Consider the following 15,001-nt stretch of genomic DNA (forward strand, 5'->3'; position numbering starts at 1 on the left):
CAGGAGCTTTGAGGCGGAACCTGGAGAAGTCGGACTGCGACGCCAGGCGAGCGGCTGCCTGTGGGATGAGGCTTCGTGGGCGGATGAAGAGAAAAGATGGAGAAGTGTGACTTTAACCTCCTGGCCACAAATCACCGCACTATGGTGTGGGGAGAGGTAGTGATACAGCTCTGGGGAAACGCTAGAGGGAAGGATTACTTCCAGAGCGGGGTAGGAGCCCCAGAGGAGTTTTCGGGAAGGAGGCATTTATTTGCGCAGGGCTTTTGAAGACTAGCCACCTACAGGAGTCTCCCGTCTTCCGTCGTTGGTCCGCCAGGGGCGAGGCACGCTCCCCGCCCGGGCGACAGGCTGCGCGGCACCGACGCCTGCGCGCCACCGCGCGCTGCCTTAAGTCTGCCTCTTCCGGCTGGCTCTTGGGGGCGTGGCTGCTTCGGCAAGATGGCGGCGCCTGAGGACATGATGTTTCCGGGGAAACTAAGGTAAGCTGAGTTGGGGGAGATGACCTGGCGAGAAGAGGGAACGGAGAGGGCCAAGGCTGGGCATGGAGGATGTGCAGGCGGAAAGGAAAGAGGAGCTGGGCCAAGCAAGCCAGCTGCCGCGGCGGCTCGAGCCCTTCCAGGACTGCGCCCCGGACTCTCACAGCCGTCCATGGGCTCAGGGAGGCGAGGAGGGAAACAGGTGGCGAGATGCAGACTTGCCGTCTGTCTGGGTGTGGAAGGGCGAGGTGGTGGTAAATGCACGTTCTGTAGTTAAAACACGGGAAGCAAGATTTCACTGCTGAGCACCCGAGCGATTTCCTGTCCCTGGGCGCGGAGGAGAGGGGAGCTCAGGCAGCGCTGCAGGTGCGAGCACTGACGCTGGAGTGTGTGTGTCTCGTTTTTCCAGCCACAAGAAGTACAGGGCCGCCCTCAAGAAGGAGAAACGAAAGAAACGTCGGCAGGAACTCGCTCGATTAAGAGACTCAGGTAACGGACTCATGGTGTTTTCTGTGTATGAAATTGCTTTCCGCACTCCCGTCCTAACTTGAGGGCCCAGTGTCAGAAGGAAGCCAAGTACTATATCTCATAAAGAATTGTTGTAGCTACTGCCTCTCAAGTAAGGTTGTTTTAGACCCACGTCAGAAACAGTGTTACCGTACTAAAGAAGGGGAAAAAAGTCGTGGTGAATCATCACCCACTGATGATGACTAGGTATTTATAAAGTATCCAATATTATCGGTGCAGGCATCATGAATTACAGCAGCTAGCACAGCCCTTACCCCATAGTAAGTATTCGGTGAATATTTTTCTTTGTAAAACCAGCAAGAGTCGAGGGTTTCAGACATTTTGCAAGTTTTTCTCGAACTTGAGTAACAATAGATAAATATATTGTTGGCTCAAATTATTAATATGTCATTTAAATATATATAAGCCGGGGCCGGCCCTGTGGCCGAGTGGTTAAGTTCGTGTGCTCCGCTTAGGCAGCCCAGGGTTTCCCGGGTTCGGATCCTGGGCGCGGACATGGCACTGCTCATCAGGCCACGCTGAGGCGGCGTCCCACGTGCCACAACTAGAAGGACCCATAACTAAAAATACACAACTATGTACCTGGGGACTTTGAGGAGAAAAAGGAAAAAAAATATATTAAGAAAATATATGTATATGAGCCTAAAACTAGTTAGGAAACTGTCATTTAACTATGCAACAATGTATTTACAAATAGCAAAACCAAGTAAAATTACACATCCAGTAAAATTCAAATCTCTATTAATGTAATGTTAGGGATGATGGGAAACAGATGCTCACAGCATGAATGTTGTGCTGATTGGAGTTTGGAAATGCCATTACTACTATTGCCCTGTGGTTATTTACTACTGATTTTTTCTGTTAAAATACTGTGGAATCTTCATCTGTATTGGCCGTGGTGTCATTGGCCTTCATATAGCAGAATCTAACATTTATATTAAACCTGCTTGTTTAATATAATGAAAGAAGTACTAACTTAGTTATAAAATTGTATAGTAGTTGTAAATGCAGATGGAAGCACTGAAATCACACAGGAGTACTGGGTAATAATGGTTGCCATCCAGATTACTCAGAATATGCTTATTAAATTATTCTAGGCAATTCTTGAAGTCCATAGACCATGGCCTCAAGTAACCAGGATCCTTGGGCCTTGAGAAACATAGCCATAGAGGTTTTATTTACCATTGGAGTTGCCAAGTAATTATTTTAGTAGCAATACTTGGAATATTTAGGATGGAAGGAGCATTGTGTTTTACCTGCAACCTGTGTTAGCATCTCTTTTTTATTCGCTCAAAACTGGTCCACTAGAGGCAGGATAAAGCATCAGGGATAAAAGGGAAAAAAAAAGCAAGTTGCAAAACTATAGCATGATGCCGTATATAGTTACATGTTTAATACAATTAGAAATGTTGTACTTAATATGTACCCTTGCATGTATTTGATTGTACATGTAGAGAAAACGGTACGCCCAGAACTGTTAGTGATCACTGCCATAGAGCATGTCAGCTTGGTTTGAGGGAGGATGAGGGGTTGAGTGAGTCAGGCAACAAATGTTTTTGAGTAACAGCTGTGTCCAGGCAGTGTCTAGTCTATGGGCATCCCTCTGTAAGTCAGTCAGTCTGTGCCAGGTTCTCTGGAAGGCTCTTTGCAAACATTAGATGATTTAATTATCTGAATAATTAGATATTATTCTATGTGAGTTATAACTTACCCTAATTTTTTTTTTGCCTGTTTTAATTTCAGGTGCTGAAATAATAAAGTTTACTTGCTTGAGAAAAGCAAATTATTGTACTTATCTAGGACTGGTATTGGTTAGACCTGTACTCAATATATGTGATAGACACAAAATCTTTTTCCTTCAAGCCTGAGATCTGTTACATTTCCTTAAGATCACTTCAGTGTTCCTCCTTTTTTTTTCAAATTTAAATTCTGAATAGGAGAAGATATGAGTTGTTATTATAGTAAATTATTTTCCCATGTTTTATTTTGAAAATGTTCCAAAGTACAGAAATTTGAAAAAATGGAACCATCAATTAATTTCTTAAATTTAATGTCTTATCTACTACCATTATTGTTCTTTTTGCTGCTCATATTGTACCAAATTTGGGTGGTTGGAGCCCTTATTATTAGAAAGTTTTAAAAACAGGTTTATACTATAATTGTCAAGATTTAAGATTGTATCTGGTTTTTTTCCTGATTATTGACCAAGGTTTTGCACTACTCAGCTAATATAATAAAACATTTAAATTCCCTCAGGACTCGCACAGGAGGAGGAGGCAGAGGATGCTTTTCGTGAACAGCTGGAAGAGGAGAAGCAGTCGGAGATGGAGAGGTCAGCACTGATTGAAAGCCTTCTTGTGAACCCAGTTGTTTGATTTGAGTGTTCTAAGTCTTTACTAAGTAGCACAGGTCTTCTTTATAAAATCTCGTACGAAATAGGTCTTATAAAATACCCTGGATAAATGATCTAAATCTCCAGCTGACGGGCTAAAACTAGATGTTGTCATTTTTCTTTTTAATGGAAGTATTTTTCACTGTTTCTGCTAATTTGTAAATGTTTTTGAAAAAAAAATCCAAATAATTAAGAAGTGTAAAAAGCAAAAGGGCTTCAGTAAACTCAACACACCCAAAAATAGCCACTGTTAAGAACATAAGAAAGAAAATGTAGATGTACTGCACATGAATAATATTCATGCATATTTTTCTATAAATTGCTTTTTTTGCTAAATATATAGGACATTTATTTCAGTGTTGATGCAGAGATCTAATTCAGCCATTTCAATGGCAACATAGTATCCATTGTATGGATGTAGCATAATTTATTCTTTATTCATAATTTATAGTTCTCTACTGGTGGACATTCAGGTTATTTACTATTAAATAATATTCACTTATTACGTACTATTATTTACTATTTACTATTAATTGCTATTAGTTTATTATTAATTTACATTTAGGTTTTTTTACTATTATACAAAAAGTTGCAATGAGCATCCCTGATTATACAGTCATACATTGCTTAATGATAGGGATACGTTCTGAGAAATGCATTTTTAGGCAATTTTGTAGTTGTGTGAACATCATAGAGTGTACTTACACAAACCTAGATGGTATAGCCTACTGCACACCTAGGCTATATGGTACTAATCTTATGGGACCACTATGGTATATGCTGCCCATCGTTGACTGCAACACTATTATGTGGCGCATGACTGTATATCCTTGGTAACTGTCCTGTTACTTCCTTTGGAAAATGCCTAGAAATGAAATTGTTGGGATCAAAGGATAAGTACACGTAAAATGTAGATGGGCAGGTAGAAGGCATCTCAGTTTGCAGCCCCTCCAACAGTGGATCAAGGCGCCCATATCCCAATACCTTCACTCACACTAGGCATTAGCAATTTTTTAAATTTCTATAGTGAAAAATTACATTTCATTGTTTCAAATGTACATTTCTTTTTTTTTTTTTTTGAGGAAGACTAGCTCTGAGCTAACTGCGCCAGTCCTCCTCTTTTTGCTGAGTAAGACTGGCCCTGAGCTAACATCCGTGCCCATCTTCCTCTACTTTATATGTGGGACGCCTACCACAGCATGGCGTGCCAAGCCGTGCCATGTCCACACCTGGGATCCGAACCAGCGAATCCCGGGCCACTGAAGTGGAACATGTGCACTTAACCGCTGCGCCACAAGGCCGGCCCCTCACATGTACATTTCTTAATTAGTAAGGTTGAATACCTTTTTAATATATATTATTACCTATTTGTAGATTGCTTAACTCTTGCAGCTTTCTCTTTTGGGAGACATTTTTTTAAGTTTGTTGTAAACAATGTTATTACTTGATTAAGGATATTAATCCTTTATCTGTCATGTGGATGATGTATGTTTTTCTCATTTGTCATCAGTCCTAACTTGGCTTATGGCATTACTTACCATAATTTGATTTTGACATCGTCAGCTTTCATCATGATATGTGACCTTGGTGCCTGACTTTTTAAATTTTTAAATTTTTTTATTGTTTGAGGAAGATTAGCCCTGAGCTAACATCTGCTGCCAATCCTCCTCTTTTTGCTGTGGAAGGCTGGCCCTGAGCTAACATCCGTGCCCATCTTCCTCTACTTTATGTGTGGGATGCCCGCCACAGCATGGCTTGCCAAGCAGTACCATGTCCGTACCCGGGATCTGAACCGGCGAATCCCGGGCTGCCAAAGCGGAATGTGTGAACTTAACTGCTGTGCCACTGGGCTGTCCTCTGGTGTCTGACTTAAAAGGCCTCCCCCATCCCAAGATGACAGAAATATTCTGCTGTTTTTCTCTTAGTATTTTTCATGGGATAGTTTTTTGGTTTGTTTTTTTTTTTTTTAAAGTGGCACACAGTAATGTGGATGTGCTTAATGCTACTCAACTGCATGCTTAAAAATGGTTAAAATAGTAAGTTTTATGGTATGTATATTTTGCCACAATAAAAAATAAAAACTTTTTAAAGATTTTACTTTTTCCTTTTTCTCCCAAAGTCCCCTGGTATATAGTTGTGTATTTCTAGTTGTGGGTCCTTCTAGTTGTGGCATGTAGGATGCCGCCCCAGCATGGCCTGATGAGCGGTGCCATGTCCGCGCCCAGGATTCGAACTGACAAGACCCTGGGCCACCGCAGCAGAGCGCGAGAACTCAACCACTCGGCCCCGGGGCCGGCCTCAAAAAATAAAAACTTTTTAAAAGGAGAAAAAACTTTATAGACATTCTCTAGCTATTTAGTGTGTTCACTAGAAATGTTGCTTCTTTTCTTGTAATTAATTTATCTATCTAAGCACATAAATAAGGGGAATTATCAAAATGCACTCCGCCCCTCCCCCTCCACAAATGTAGTAGTGATTGAGAACATGGAGTTGGATTCAGCCAGATCTGCGTTCCAGTCCTGGCCCTGCTACTTAGTAGCTGTGTTCAAGTTGCTTAATTGCTCTAAGCTTCGATCTCCTTTCCTTAAATATGGGGATAAAATCAATCATAGTACCTACCTCCTATAACTGAGGAAAATAATGTGGTGGTGAGTGTATAGTGCTTAACACAGTGTTAGCAGATAGGAGGGGCTGTCATAACTCTGCATATTCTTATTATAGATTTCTCTTATGATGAAGATGATAGCCTGAAATAGGACAGTGATTCTTTTTTTGTTTTCCCATTTATTTGAGAAGCTTCTTTTAAATCACATTCACGTATCTTTGTGTTCCTTTGATCTTTGTTTATTCCTATATGAGTTGCATAATACTTTATTGTTGAAAAGCAGGAAAATTATGTGAAAATACTGTATGGTTTTAGGTACTACTTTAAAGCAGATGTATGGCGTCAGAGGTAAACACAGCTGGACATTAGTTAAAGTGATGAGAGCAGATTTTATTCTGTAACTGCTAACAGTAGGGTAAAGAGCTGAGCTCCATTCCAATTTGTACAGAGGCAATTTGGGCCTTTTAAAGCGAGAAGGAGGGAGGAGTGCGGGGGCTCAGGAGTGTCACAGAAGTGACAAAGTGCAAAGGGTCGGTCCATGTAAATGTGACTAGGCCAGCAGTGTTTGTTAGCTGGCAGTTAGGGGAATTAGGATTCTGTCCTCCCGCAGAGACTCGGAGACAGAGGCCTTGTCCTTAATGAGTACATTTCCAAGGAATGGTTCTCAGGTCCTTGAGAGAGACACTTCTGAGTTGCGAGAGACTCATATTCACAATTATGAGCCCTTTCTAGTAAATGCTCTAAGAAAGGGAGGGCAGAGGCCCCTCGACAGGTGTTGGCTAGAGCAAATAGTCCATTTTCCTGGCAGCGTAGAGCTTTCTCAGGCAGGCAGTTTAATGTGGGGAGTGGGAGGGCTGGGGTCATCCTAGGGACACAGCCTTAGACTGCCGGAAGCCGTGCGAGACTTTGCTAACGTCTCCTAGTGCAGGAGTTTGACGGAGTTATGTGCCCAGAGCTCTACAGTTCTCAATAGTATATTCAAGTTATTAAATTTTCAACTTCATAACATTTTACTTTGTGGTCTTAAATTTATATACACTTTGGTTCCGCTTATTTACAATTAATATGTTCCTCAGAAGATTCATAAATCAGAGTTCTGCACACTGGAACATATACCCTGTAACACGCACAGGAACATGGACATATGCAGTGTGCCAGTCTCTGCTATGGCTAAAAGATGTATTCTTAGACTCTACAGTTGGAAATGGAATATATTTTCCCATAGAGTGTTTGTAATTGTGGTTGGGATATAAAACCCAGTCTAGATATAAAACCTTATTTAACTCCTAATGTTGCTGAAGTAATATAGAACAATTTCTTATGCAGTCATCCCTCAGTATGTGCAGAGGATTGGTTTCAGGACCCCCATGGATACCAAAATCCAAGGATGCTCAAGTCCCTTATATAAAATGGTGTCGTACTTGCATATAACCTATGCACATCCTCTCGTGTACTTTAAATCATCTCTAGGTTACTTATAATACCTAATACAATGTAAGTGCTATGTAAATAGTTGTTGTACTGTATTGTTTAGGGAAAAATGACAAGGAAAAAAACTCTGTACGTGTTCAGTACAGATGCAGCCATCGTAGGCTTTTCCATCTGCTCTTGGTTGAATCTGTGGATGCGGAACCCAAGGATACGGAGAGCCGACTGTATTTCATTTCCCTTTTACAAATTCAGTGAGAAAATGCAGTCTAGGTTCTAAACACCCTGTTGACTAATAAACTTTTGAAATATAACCCATCTTTAAAGTTAGAAACTTATAATATTGGATATCTGAGACACATCATTTTAAGATAACATCACTCTTTATAATTGATCATTTTAAACTAGAGACTTGCTAATTTATTTTTATAACTCCTTGTCATCTTTCCATAAAACCTTTAGCTTTCTTTATTTTAAAGACATGATCATGATGTAGTTTTGTTTCCTTTCTTTTGGCGGTTTAGGTGCTTGGGACAAACCACAGGTGTCTTTTAAGCGAATAGAGTAGCAGTCTACAGGTTTGTGGCAGAAGATGCCAGGTTTTCATAGTGCTGCGATCCTGCAATTGCCACTTTTAAAATGCATGGAAGAGGAAGGGTATTAGTTTCTGAATGTGAAAAGCTAGATGTTGCTTTGAAACTTGTTACTCACTTTATTGGCACCTAAACACTACTGTGGTCAACCTAAAGGGAATTCTTTTATGTGAAAGATGTCATGGACTGTGAAATGGAGAAGTAGTGATTGTTAAGCCGTTACCCTCTAGGAAGATAGCTGTTGAAATGTAGTGCTTTTCTAAAATGCTACTCATATCTTCTGGTCCTCTTACTCCTACTTAAATGATTTCTACAAAATATCTTTCATGACAGTTTAATCATTCCCAATATGTCATTTTGCTATCATATGAGTGTGTGTGTGTTTGTAGATTAATGCCCATTTCTTTTATTTGATTACATCATTACATTGATAGACAAAAATTACATGAGGAGTGGTTACTGCGGGAGCAGAAGGCACAAGAAGAATTCAGAATGAAGAAGGAAAAGGAAGAGGCAGCTAGAAAACGGCAGGAAGAGCAAGAGGTATGGTATTAATCAGATAACCAGACAACTAACTAGTTAACTAAAACAACTCTCATTAAGAGTTACATATCTTGAACTTAAAAAAACGGGTGTTGTCCATTTTACCAATAAGGTTAAAGTTTTTCATTTATTTGCCTCATATGTTAAATGTTTTTAAAAAGTGCATCTGAAAAAAAAATTACCTTCTTTTTTTCCCCCCGTAAAGAGAAAGTTAAAGGAAGAATGGGAAGAGCAGCAGAGGAAAGAGAGAGAAGAGGAGGAGCAGAAGCTGCAGGAGAAGAGAGAGAGAGAGGTGATTCCTGTCCCGGGAGGATAAGCGCCCTGCAGATCCTTAGTGAGCACATGTGGCGTGTGAGGGAGTTGAAGAATAAGCTCTAGGCATATCAGGATTTGGGTTTCGTGGTTTTGTTGAGAAAGAGTCGTGTTTTTAGTATAGATATACACTAGAGTTTCCATATGCTGGTCTTCTTTGAGTCTGTGCAGTGACAGATACCTTAAATTAAGATTTTTCTTCATCTTTACCCGACTTATCCTTTATACCATGGATTGGCAAACTTTTTCTGTAAACGGCCAGAGGGTAAATGTTTTAGGCTTTATGTCTGTATGCAAACATTTAATTCTGCCAGTGTGCCGTGAAAGCAGCCATCGATAATTATAAATGAATGGTTGTGGCTCTGTTCCAATAAAACTTTATTGTTTTATTTACAAAAACAGGCAGCTGGCCCCTGCTTTACGCTGTGTACCACTCTGGAGCAAATGGTGTTTTTCTGAGGTTCTGTTGTATATGGGGTGACTTATTTAGAGAATAATATTTTGTATAGTTTCCACATTTATTTAGTTTACAAAAGACTTAACCGCTTATGACATGTCCACAGGAATTAATTGATTGAAAGAAATCAGGAACTCAAATGTTGAGGAATTCGGAAATATTTTGTTATTAAATCTTGACTTTCCAACTTGGGCTATAAAGGCAATCATAGCTAACACATAGTTGCTCATTAAAGTTTATAAGGCATATGTCTATAACTTCTCTATCTCCTGGGATCTTCTAAAGATTGACTTGGTATATTTTGCTTCTGTTCCTTAATAGTGTCTCTATTTCAAAGAAAACACAGCTCGTCTTTCCTTGACTGATTCATCAGGATGTATCTTTTCTGTAATATTGCTAAATTTGAATAGTGTAAAATTGGGTGGTTTATCACCTTATCTTGGGGAAAATGCCTTTGTTTACATCCTAGTCGTAGTGGGGTAGGAGCAGCCTCCACGACCTTTGTTTTTTGTGTCTCAGGCCATCAGTTAATTCCAGCTCAAATTTTAGACACCCTTATTTGTGCACTGCTTTACAGATGAGGGAAGACCATGCTAGGTTTTTAGGGGGCAGGAAAATTGTTTAGAGCGTATCGTTTTTTTATAGAGTAATCAATTCCTATTTTAACCGTAGAATGTTCTTCAATTTAGGTCTTTCTGATATCAGATAAAAGCTAAGACTTCTTTTTAAAAAGTTAAGGCTTTGTTTCAAAGGAAGTCTGGTGAGACATTAAGGAGAAGTAGGGTAAAACGAAGTAGATTCTAAGCAGATATAAAAGGATATGCAATCTGTTTCTGCTGTGGGCTAGGCACTTCTCTTGTAGATGGAGACGGAGCAGTGAAAAAGACAGTCCCTTCTCTCATTGAGTTAGTTTTTTAGACAGGGGAGCCAGGTGATACGTAAGCAAAAAAGATCATTTTAAGTGCTATAAAGAAGTAAAGCTGAGAGTCATGTAATAGATTGCTTGGGGTAGGAAGTACTTCTTTAGATTGCCTGGTCAAGGAAGACTTCTCCAAGGAGCCAAAGTGCGAGCTGACACCTGAGTACAGAAATCTCAGGGAGAAGGGGTCCAGGTAGAGGGAGAAGAGGCCTGAGCATGGAGTTGAAGGAAGGTCAGAGTACCTTAATCCCAGAGACCAAAGGAGAAAGCATCAGGGGCAGGGGAGGAGGTCAGGAGGGTACGCAGGGTCAGATCACGCAAGGCCTCCTGGATTGAAAGGAGGAGTTTGGATTTTACATTAAGTGTAATGGGAAACCATTGAAGGATTTTTAAGCAGAGAGTGACTTCATCTAATTTATATGTTTACCTTTAAAAGATGTTTCTGACTTTTGTGTAAAGAAGGGAAGGTGGGGAGCTGTGACCCAGAAGGCAAGAGTGGAAATACGGTGACCGGTTAGAAGGCTGCTGTTCTAGATAGGACATGATGGTGGTTTGGCTGAGGGCAGTGCTTAATACAGATAAGTTCACGGATTTGGGGTGTGTTGAGGCAGAGTCATCGGGTCTCTAGCTGGTAGACTGAGTAGATGGGGAAGGGAAAGAAAGAGAGGGAATTCAAGTCATACTTTTAGGTTTTTAGTTTGAACAAGTAGGCAGATGGCAGCACCATTTCCTGAGATGGGGCGTTTATGTGGGTAGGGGGAAGGGAAGAACAAGAGTTCCGTTTTGAGCACTTTAAGTTACCAGGGACCCTTACGTGACCAGGTAGAGTTGTCAAGTAAGCAGCTAGACATATGTGTCTTTTATGTAATGCTTTTAAGGAGCTAGGGCAGAGAAGTCTGTCGAACGTAATTTAAACTTGTTCAAATGCCAAGGAGGTCAAAATTCACTGACATGTTGCAGGGCTTCCTTTGCCTTATTGAAAAGTGTGAGCTTTTTCACCAGTCCTAATTACTACTGTGCATGTCATAATTTAGCATCCATTAAATGTTTATGATGTTTCAGCTAGCATTGTGTTTTATAGTATCCACTAATACCTCATCTTAGAAACTAGAATGTGGAATATATGTTCAAATATACTAAATGTTACTGTTACTGAAACTATTATAAGACTGTGTTTTGTGCTGTGAGCTATTAAATGTCCTATTTGAATAAAGATTCTCAGCTCTATATCCTTTGAAGCTTTTCAGAAGGTCTGTGCTGTGGAAAGCAAATTAGCACCTGAAGCCCTTTGTATGCATGAGTTTTTAAAGTTGTTCCACATGAGATAACCAGAGAAACCCGATGTGACTTACCTGACTGCAGATTGTCATTAGTCCTGTGTTTGCACCGTTTGTAGGAAGCTGTGCAGAAGATGCTGCAGCAGGCTGAAAATGAGGTATTTTCAAAACCTTTCATTAAGAGCTTGAGGCCAACGAACATTTCTTTAAAAACAGTACTTCCGGTAATGTTAATTTTGTGGTAAGCTATTTGGATGGTCTGAATATGGGAATCACGTTTGTGGCTCTGTGATTTATACAGCAGCAGCAGCAACAACAGTTTATTGATGAACAAAAGCAAATGGTATTGAATCAGCCCTGTGGCCTGTCCTCGCTGATAGTTCTTAAAGTGTGTGTAAGCAGCATCACACACCTTGCCCCAAAATGCATGGCTTAACTTGCTTCAGAGTAACTTAGATTGCTCTTAGTGGTGGTTCCCTAACAAGTCCTTCAACCCCTTTCAAAATGGATGGACAGAAGAGAAACCTTGGTGACTGCTCCTGGTAGCCGTAGTCAGGACTGAGGATGGGCAATGACTGGAGCAAGCGAGCCCTGCTGCTCCTGTCCCATGATGACTGTGTGTAAGGTCTTGACGGCGTGTTACAACTTAAATGCGTGTATTCATAAATGAATCCGTTTTTGTTTTCGAACAAAATATTTGATGTACATTTTAAACCTTTAATTCTTTGTGGAATTTTATACTACCAATAAAGTCATGGTTATTTTCAACAGTTGGAAAATAGTACCACATGGCAAAACCCAGAACCCCCCACGGACTTAAGAATAATGGAGAAAGATCGTGCTAATTGTCCATTCTACAGTAAAACAGGAGCTTGCAGATTTGGAGACAGGTAACTAATTTTGCTTCATCATGTCAGAATTCAGTGACTCAAAATGTCGAGGCTTTTGAGTTCTGTTTTGGGGAATGGCATGGGCTTGAGATGTTCATGATCAGGTGGCTGCTGCATTCTTGCTGGTCCTCCGGTTCCCCGGCTGACCATCCTGTCTCCCCATTCCTGTTCCCACGGGGGGCTTCCCCTGGTTCTCTGCAGGCCCCCTTTCTACTCCTTCCACTGCTTTACGGAGACCTTTTGCTTTTGGTTTTCTTCCTGTGCTTGCATTAGTCCACATGGGACAACTTGGATGGGGAAATAATCTATCTCAAGAGACTGGAGCAGCCTGGCTTTATTTGTTGAATGGCACTGTACATAAAAGAGGCTTTAAAAAATTGGCACGCCCAAAGGGATATCTGTGAAAGACAGGATCCGAGTGAGCAGAGGGAAAGTATTCTAATTCACCTTTCTCGGTCATTCTGCTCCCACACAGGAACAGACCCCGGGGTCAAAACCTGCCAGCAGTGGCTGTCACTTTGGGAAAGTTACTTATGCTCTCTGTGCCTTAGTGCCCTCGTCTGTAAAATGGGGATGAAAAATAATATCCCGCTTTAAGGGGGTTGTGAGGCTGACGTGAGTGACTGCAGGGAAAGCATGTCAAACAGTGCTGGGCACGTGGCCAGCACGGTCCGAGTGCTTGCTGCTCTTCTCATTTGGTATTGTTGCCCTTATTCTCTGAGACACTCTTGTCCCCTGCCTCTTTTGGATTAATGTTTTTAAAAGAAGACATTTATGTGGAAAACTAAGTGTTGATGTCTTCATTCATTTAGCAAATATTTAGATACCTACTATATGCCAGGCAATGGTGATTTTTATAATTTGGCTTGTTTATGAATGAACAACTCAGAGTAGGTAAATAATTCATAACGGTGAATGAATCCATGCAAGACAAAGTCTGATTATTACTGCGCATTCTGCAGAAGAAAATAATCATTTCTTAGTGTCCTATTAATTCTAGAAAGGGATATGAGTAGGCAAATTCATATGTATTTAATGAGAAACTGTATGTTGTCACTCATGTTTATTTTTATTATAAAATTATCCATGCCACGAGTTTCATTTCCTTCTTTGAGAAAATGAACCTTCTCTTTCTCTTTTTCTCTTTTAATTTAAGCTCTCACACCATTTTACATTTTTTAAGAAGAGTGGTTCTCAAAACCCTGGATGCACGTTAAGAATCATCTAGAAAGCTTAAAAAAAATTTTGTCCTACCTCAAATTGAGTAAATCAAACTCTGAGACTTGGGCAGCCTTAGTTTTGAAATGTCCTCAGGTGTTTCTAATGTGCCCTAGCATTGAGAGCCACTAATGTAGGATATGTAACTCCTCTTATATTTTATAGCTGGGATTATATATGCCCAGAATATCTGTGAAAGGATTTACAGGATCTGGTCAATAGGGAAAACCTTCTCTTGAGGAACTGGGAACTAAGAGAAGGAAAGAGATTTTATTCCCCTTTGTACCTTTAGAAGTGTTTCCAAAATGTATGTTTAATTTGATCAGGAAATAGTAATAATTGATTGATGTAAAACAGCCCCCACCAAAGAAAAAATGTACAGTGAATTACCTTTGAAAGACAACTGAGACTCAGTATGAGTTCGCATTTGCATGGGTGGTTGAACCAAATTGCATTTAAGGTTTTCTAGCTGTAGGATTCCTCATTTATGATATATCCCTAACATTTCCTTGAATTTTAAAACTAGGGGTCATCTGATTCTGGATTCTCCTTCTGTTGGTCATAAGTGAGAGAAGGGGAGATGTCCTAAATAGTTTCAGGAAATCAGTTGTGGGTACTTACTCATGGAAAGGGGAGTGGGCTGTCAGGCTCTCAAAACCCACCCTGAGAGTCGTTTCGAGGAAATATTGACAGTGGTCAGATTCGTTTGTGAACATTTCTTAGTATTTTCATAGGCATACGAAATTTCACCACAACCATCGAAAAAAAGGATGAGAGCGATTTGGGTGTTTCCACCATTCAAGTGATGAGTTGTGAAATAAAATTCAGTTACAAAATCCAGCACCATCCCTTCAAACAAAGATACTGTTCCCCTTTTACAGAGAGCCACAGTGACTTTCGCCACATCGTACATCTGTTCTTTTCTGTTAAGATTTGTCACGTCATCAAACACTTCCATAATATAAGCATTTCTTTGGTTGTTTTGTTTTTGTGATTAGTACAGAATTCAATTCTAGAACCTTTCTGGAATTGATATTTCTTGGAGTCATAGCTTTTTTTTTTTTTTTTTTTTTAAAGATTTTATTTTTTCCTTTTTCTCCCCAAAGCCCCCCGGTACATAGTTGTGTATTCTTCGTTGTGGGTTCTTCTAGTTGTGGCATGTGGGACGCTGCCTCAGCGTGGTCTGATGAGCAGTGCCATGTCCGCGCCCAGGATTCGAACCAACGAAACACTGGGCCGCCTACAGCGGAGCGCGCGAACTTAACCACTCGGCCACGGGGCCAGCCCCTCTTGGAGTCATAGCTTTGAGGGGAGTTCTACTTTTTTTCTCCTAAAAGAACACAATCACTGATGACAAGTAAGA

The 15,001-nt window shown here is 40.5% G+C and overlaps 1 protein-coding gene across 1 annotated transcript in view; it reads left to right on the forward strand.

The window, feature by feature from the left end:
• ZRSR2 (zinc finger CCCH-type, RNA binding motif and serine/arginine rich 2) overlaps window positions 1-15,001 on the forward strand; it is a 31,417-nt gene continuing 16,416 nt past the window's right edge. The window contains exons 1-7 of the mRNA XM_070603757.1: window positions 1-479; window positions 886-965; window positions 3,261-3,336; window positions 8,457-8,565; window positions 8,771-8,857; window positions 11,650-11,688; window positions 12,302-12,420. Of these exons, the coding sequence (XP_070459858.1) occupies window positions 439-479; window positions 886-965; window positions 3,261-3,336; window positions 8,457-8,565; window positions 8,771-8,857; window positions 11,650-11,688; window positions 12,302-12,420 (551 nt within the window). The 5' untranslated portion in view covers window positions 1-438. The remainder of the gene's footprint in view (window positions 480-885; window positions 966-3,260; window positions 3,337-8,456; window positions 8,566-8,770; window positions 8,858-11,649; window positions 11,689-12,301; window positions 12,421-15,001) is intronic.

This window comes from Equus przewalskii, chromosome X (genome assembly GCF_037783145.1).
Source record: "Equus przewalskii isolate Varuska chromosome X, EquPr2, whole genome shotgun sequence".
In the NCBI taxonomy this organism is placed as follows: Eukaryota; Metazoa; Chordata; class Mammalia; order Perissodactyla; family Equidae; genus Equus; species Equus przewalskii.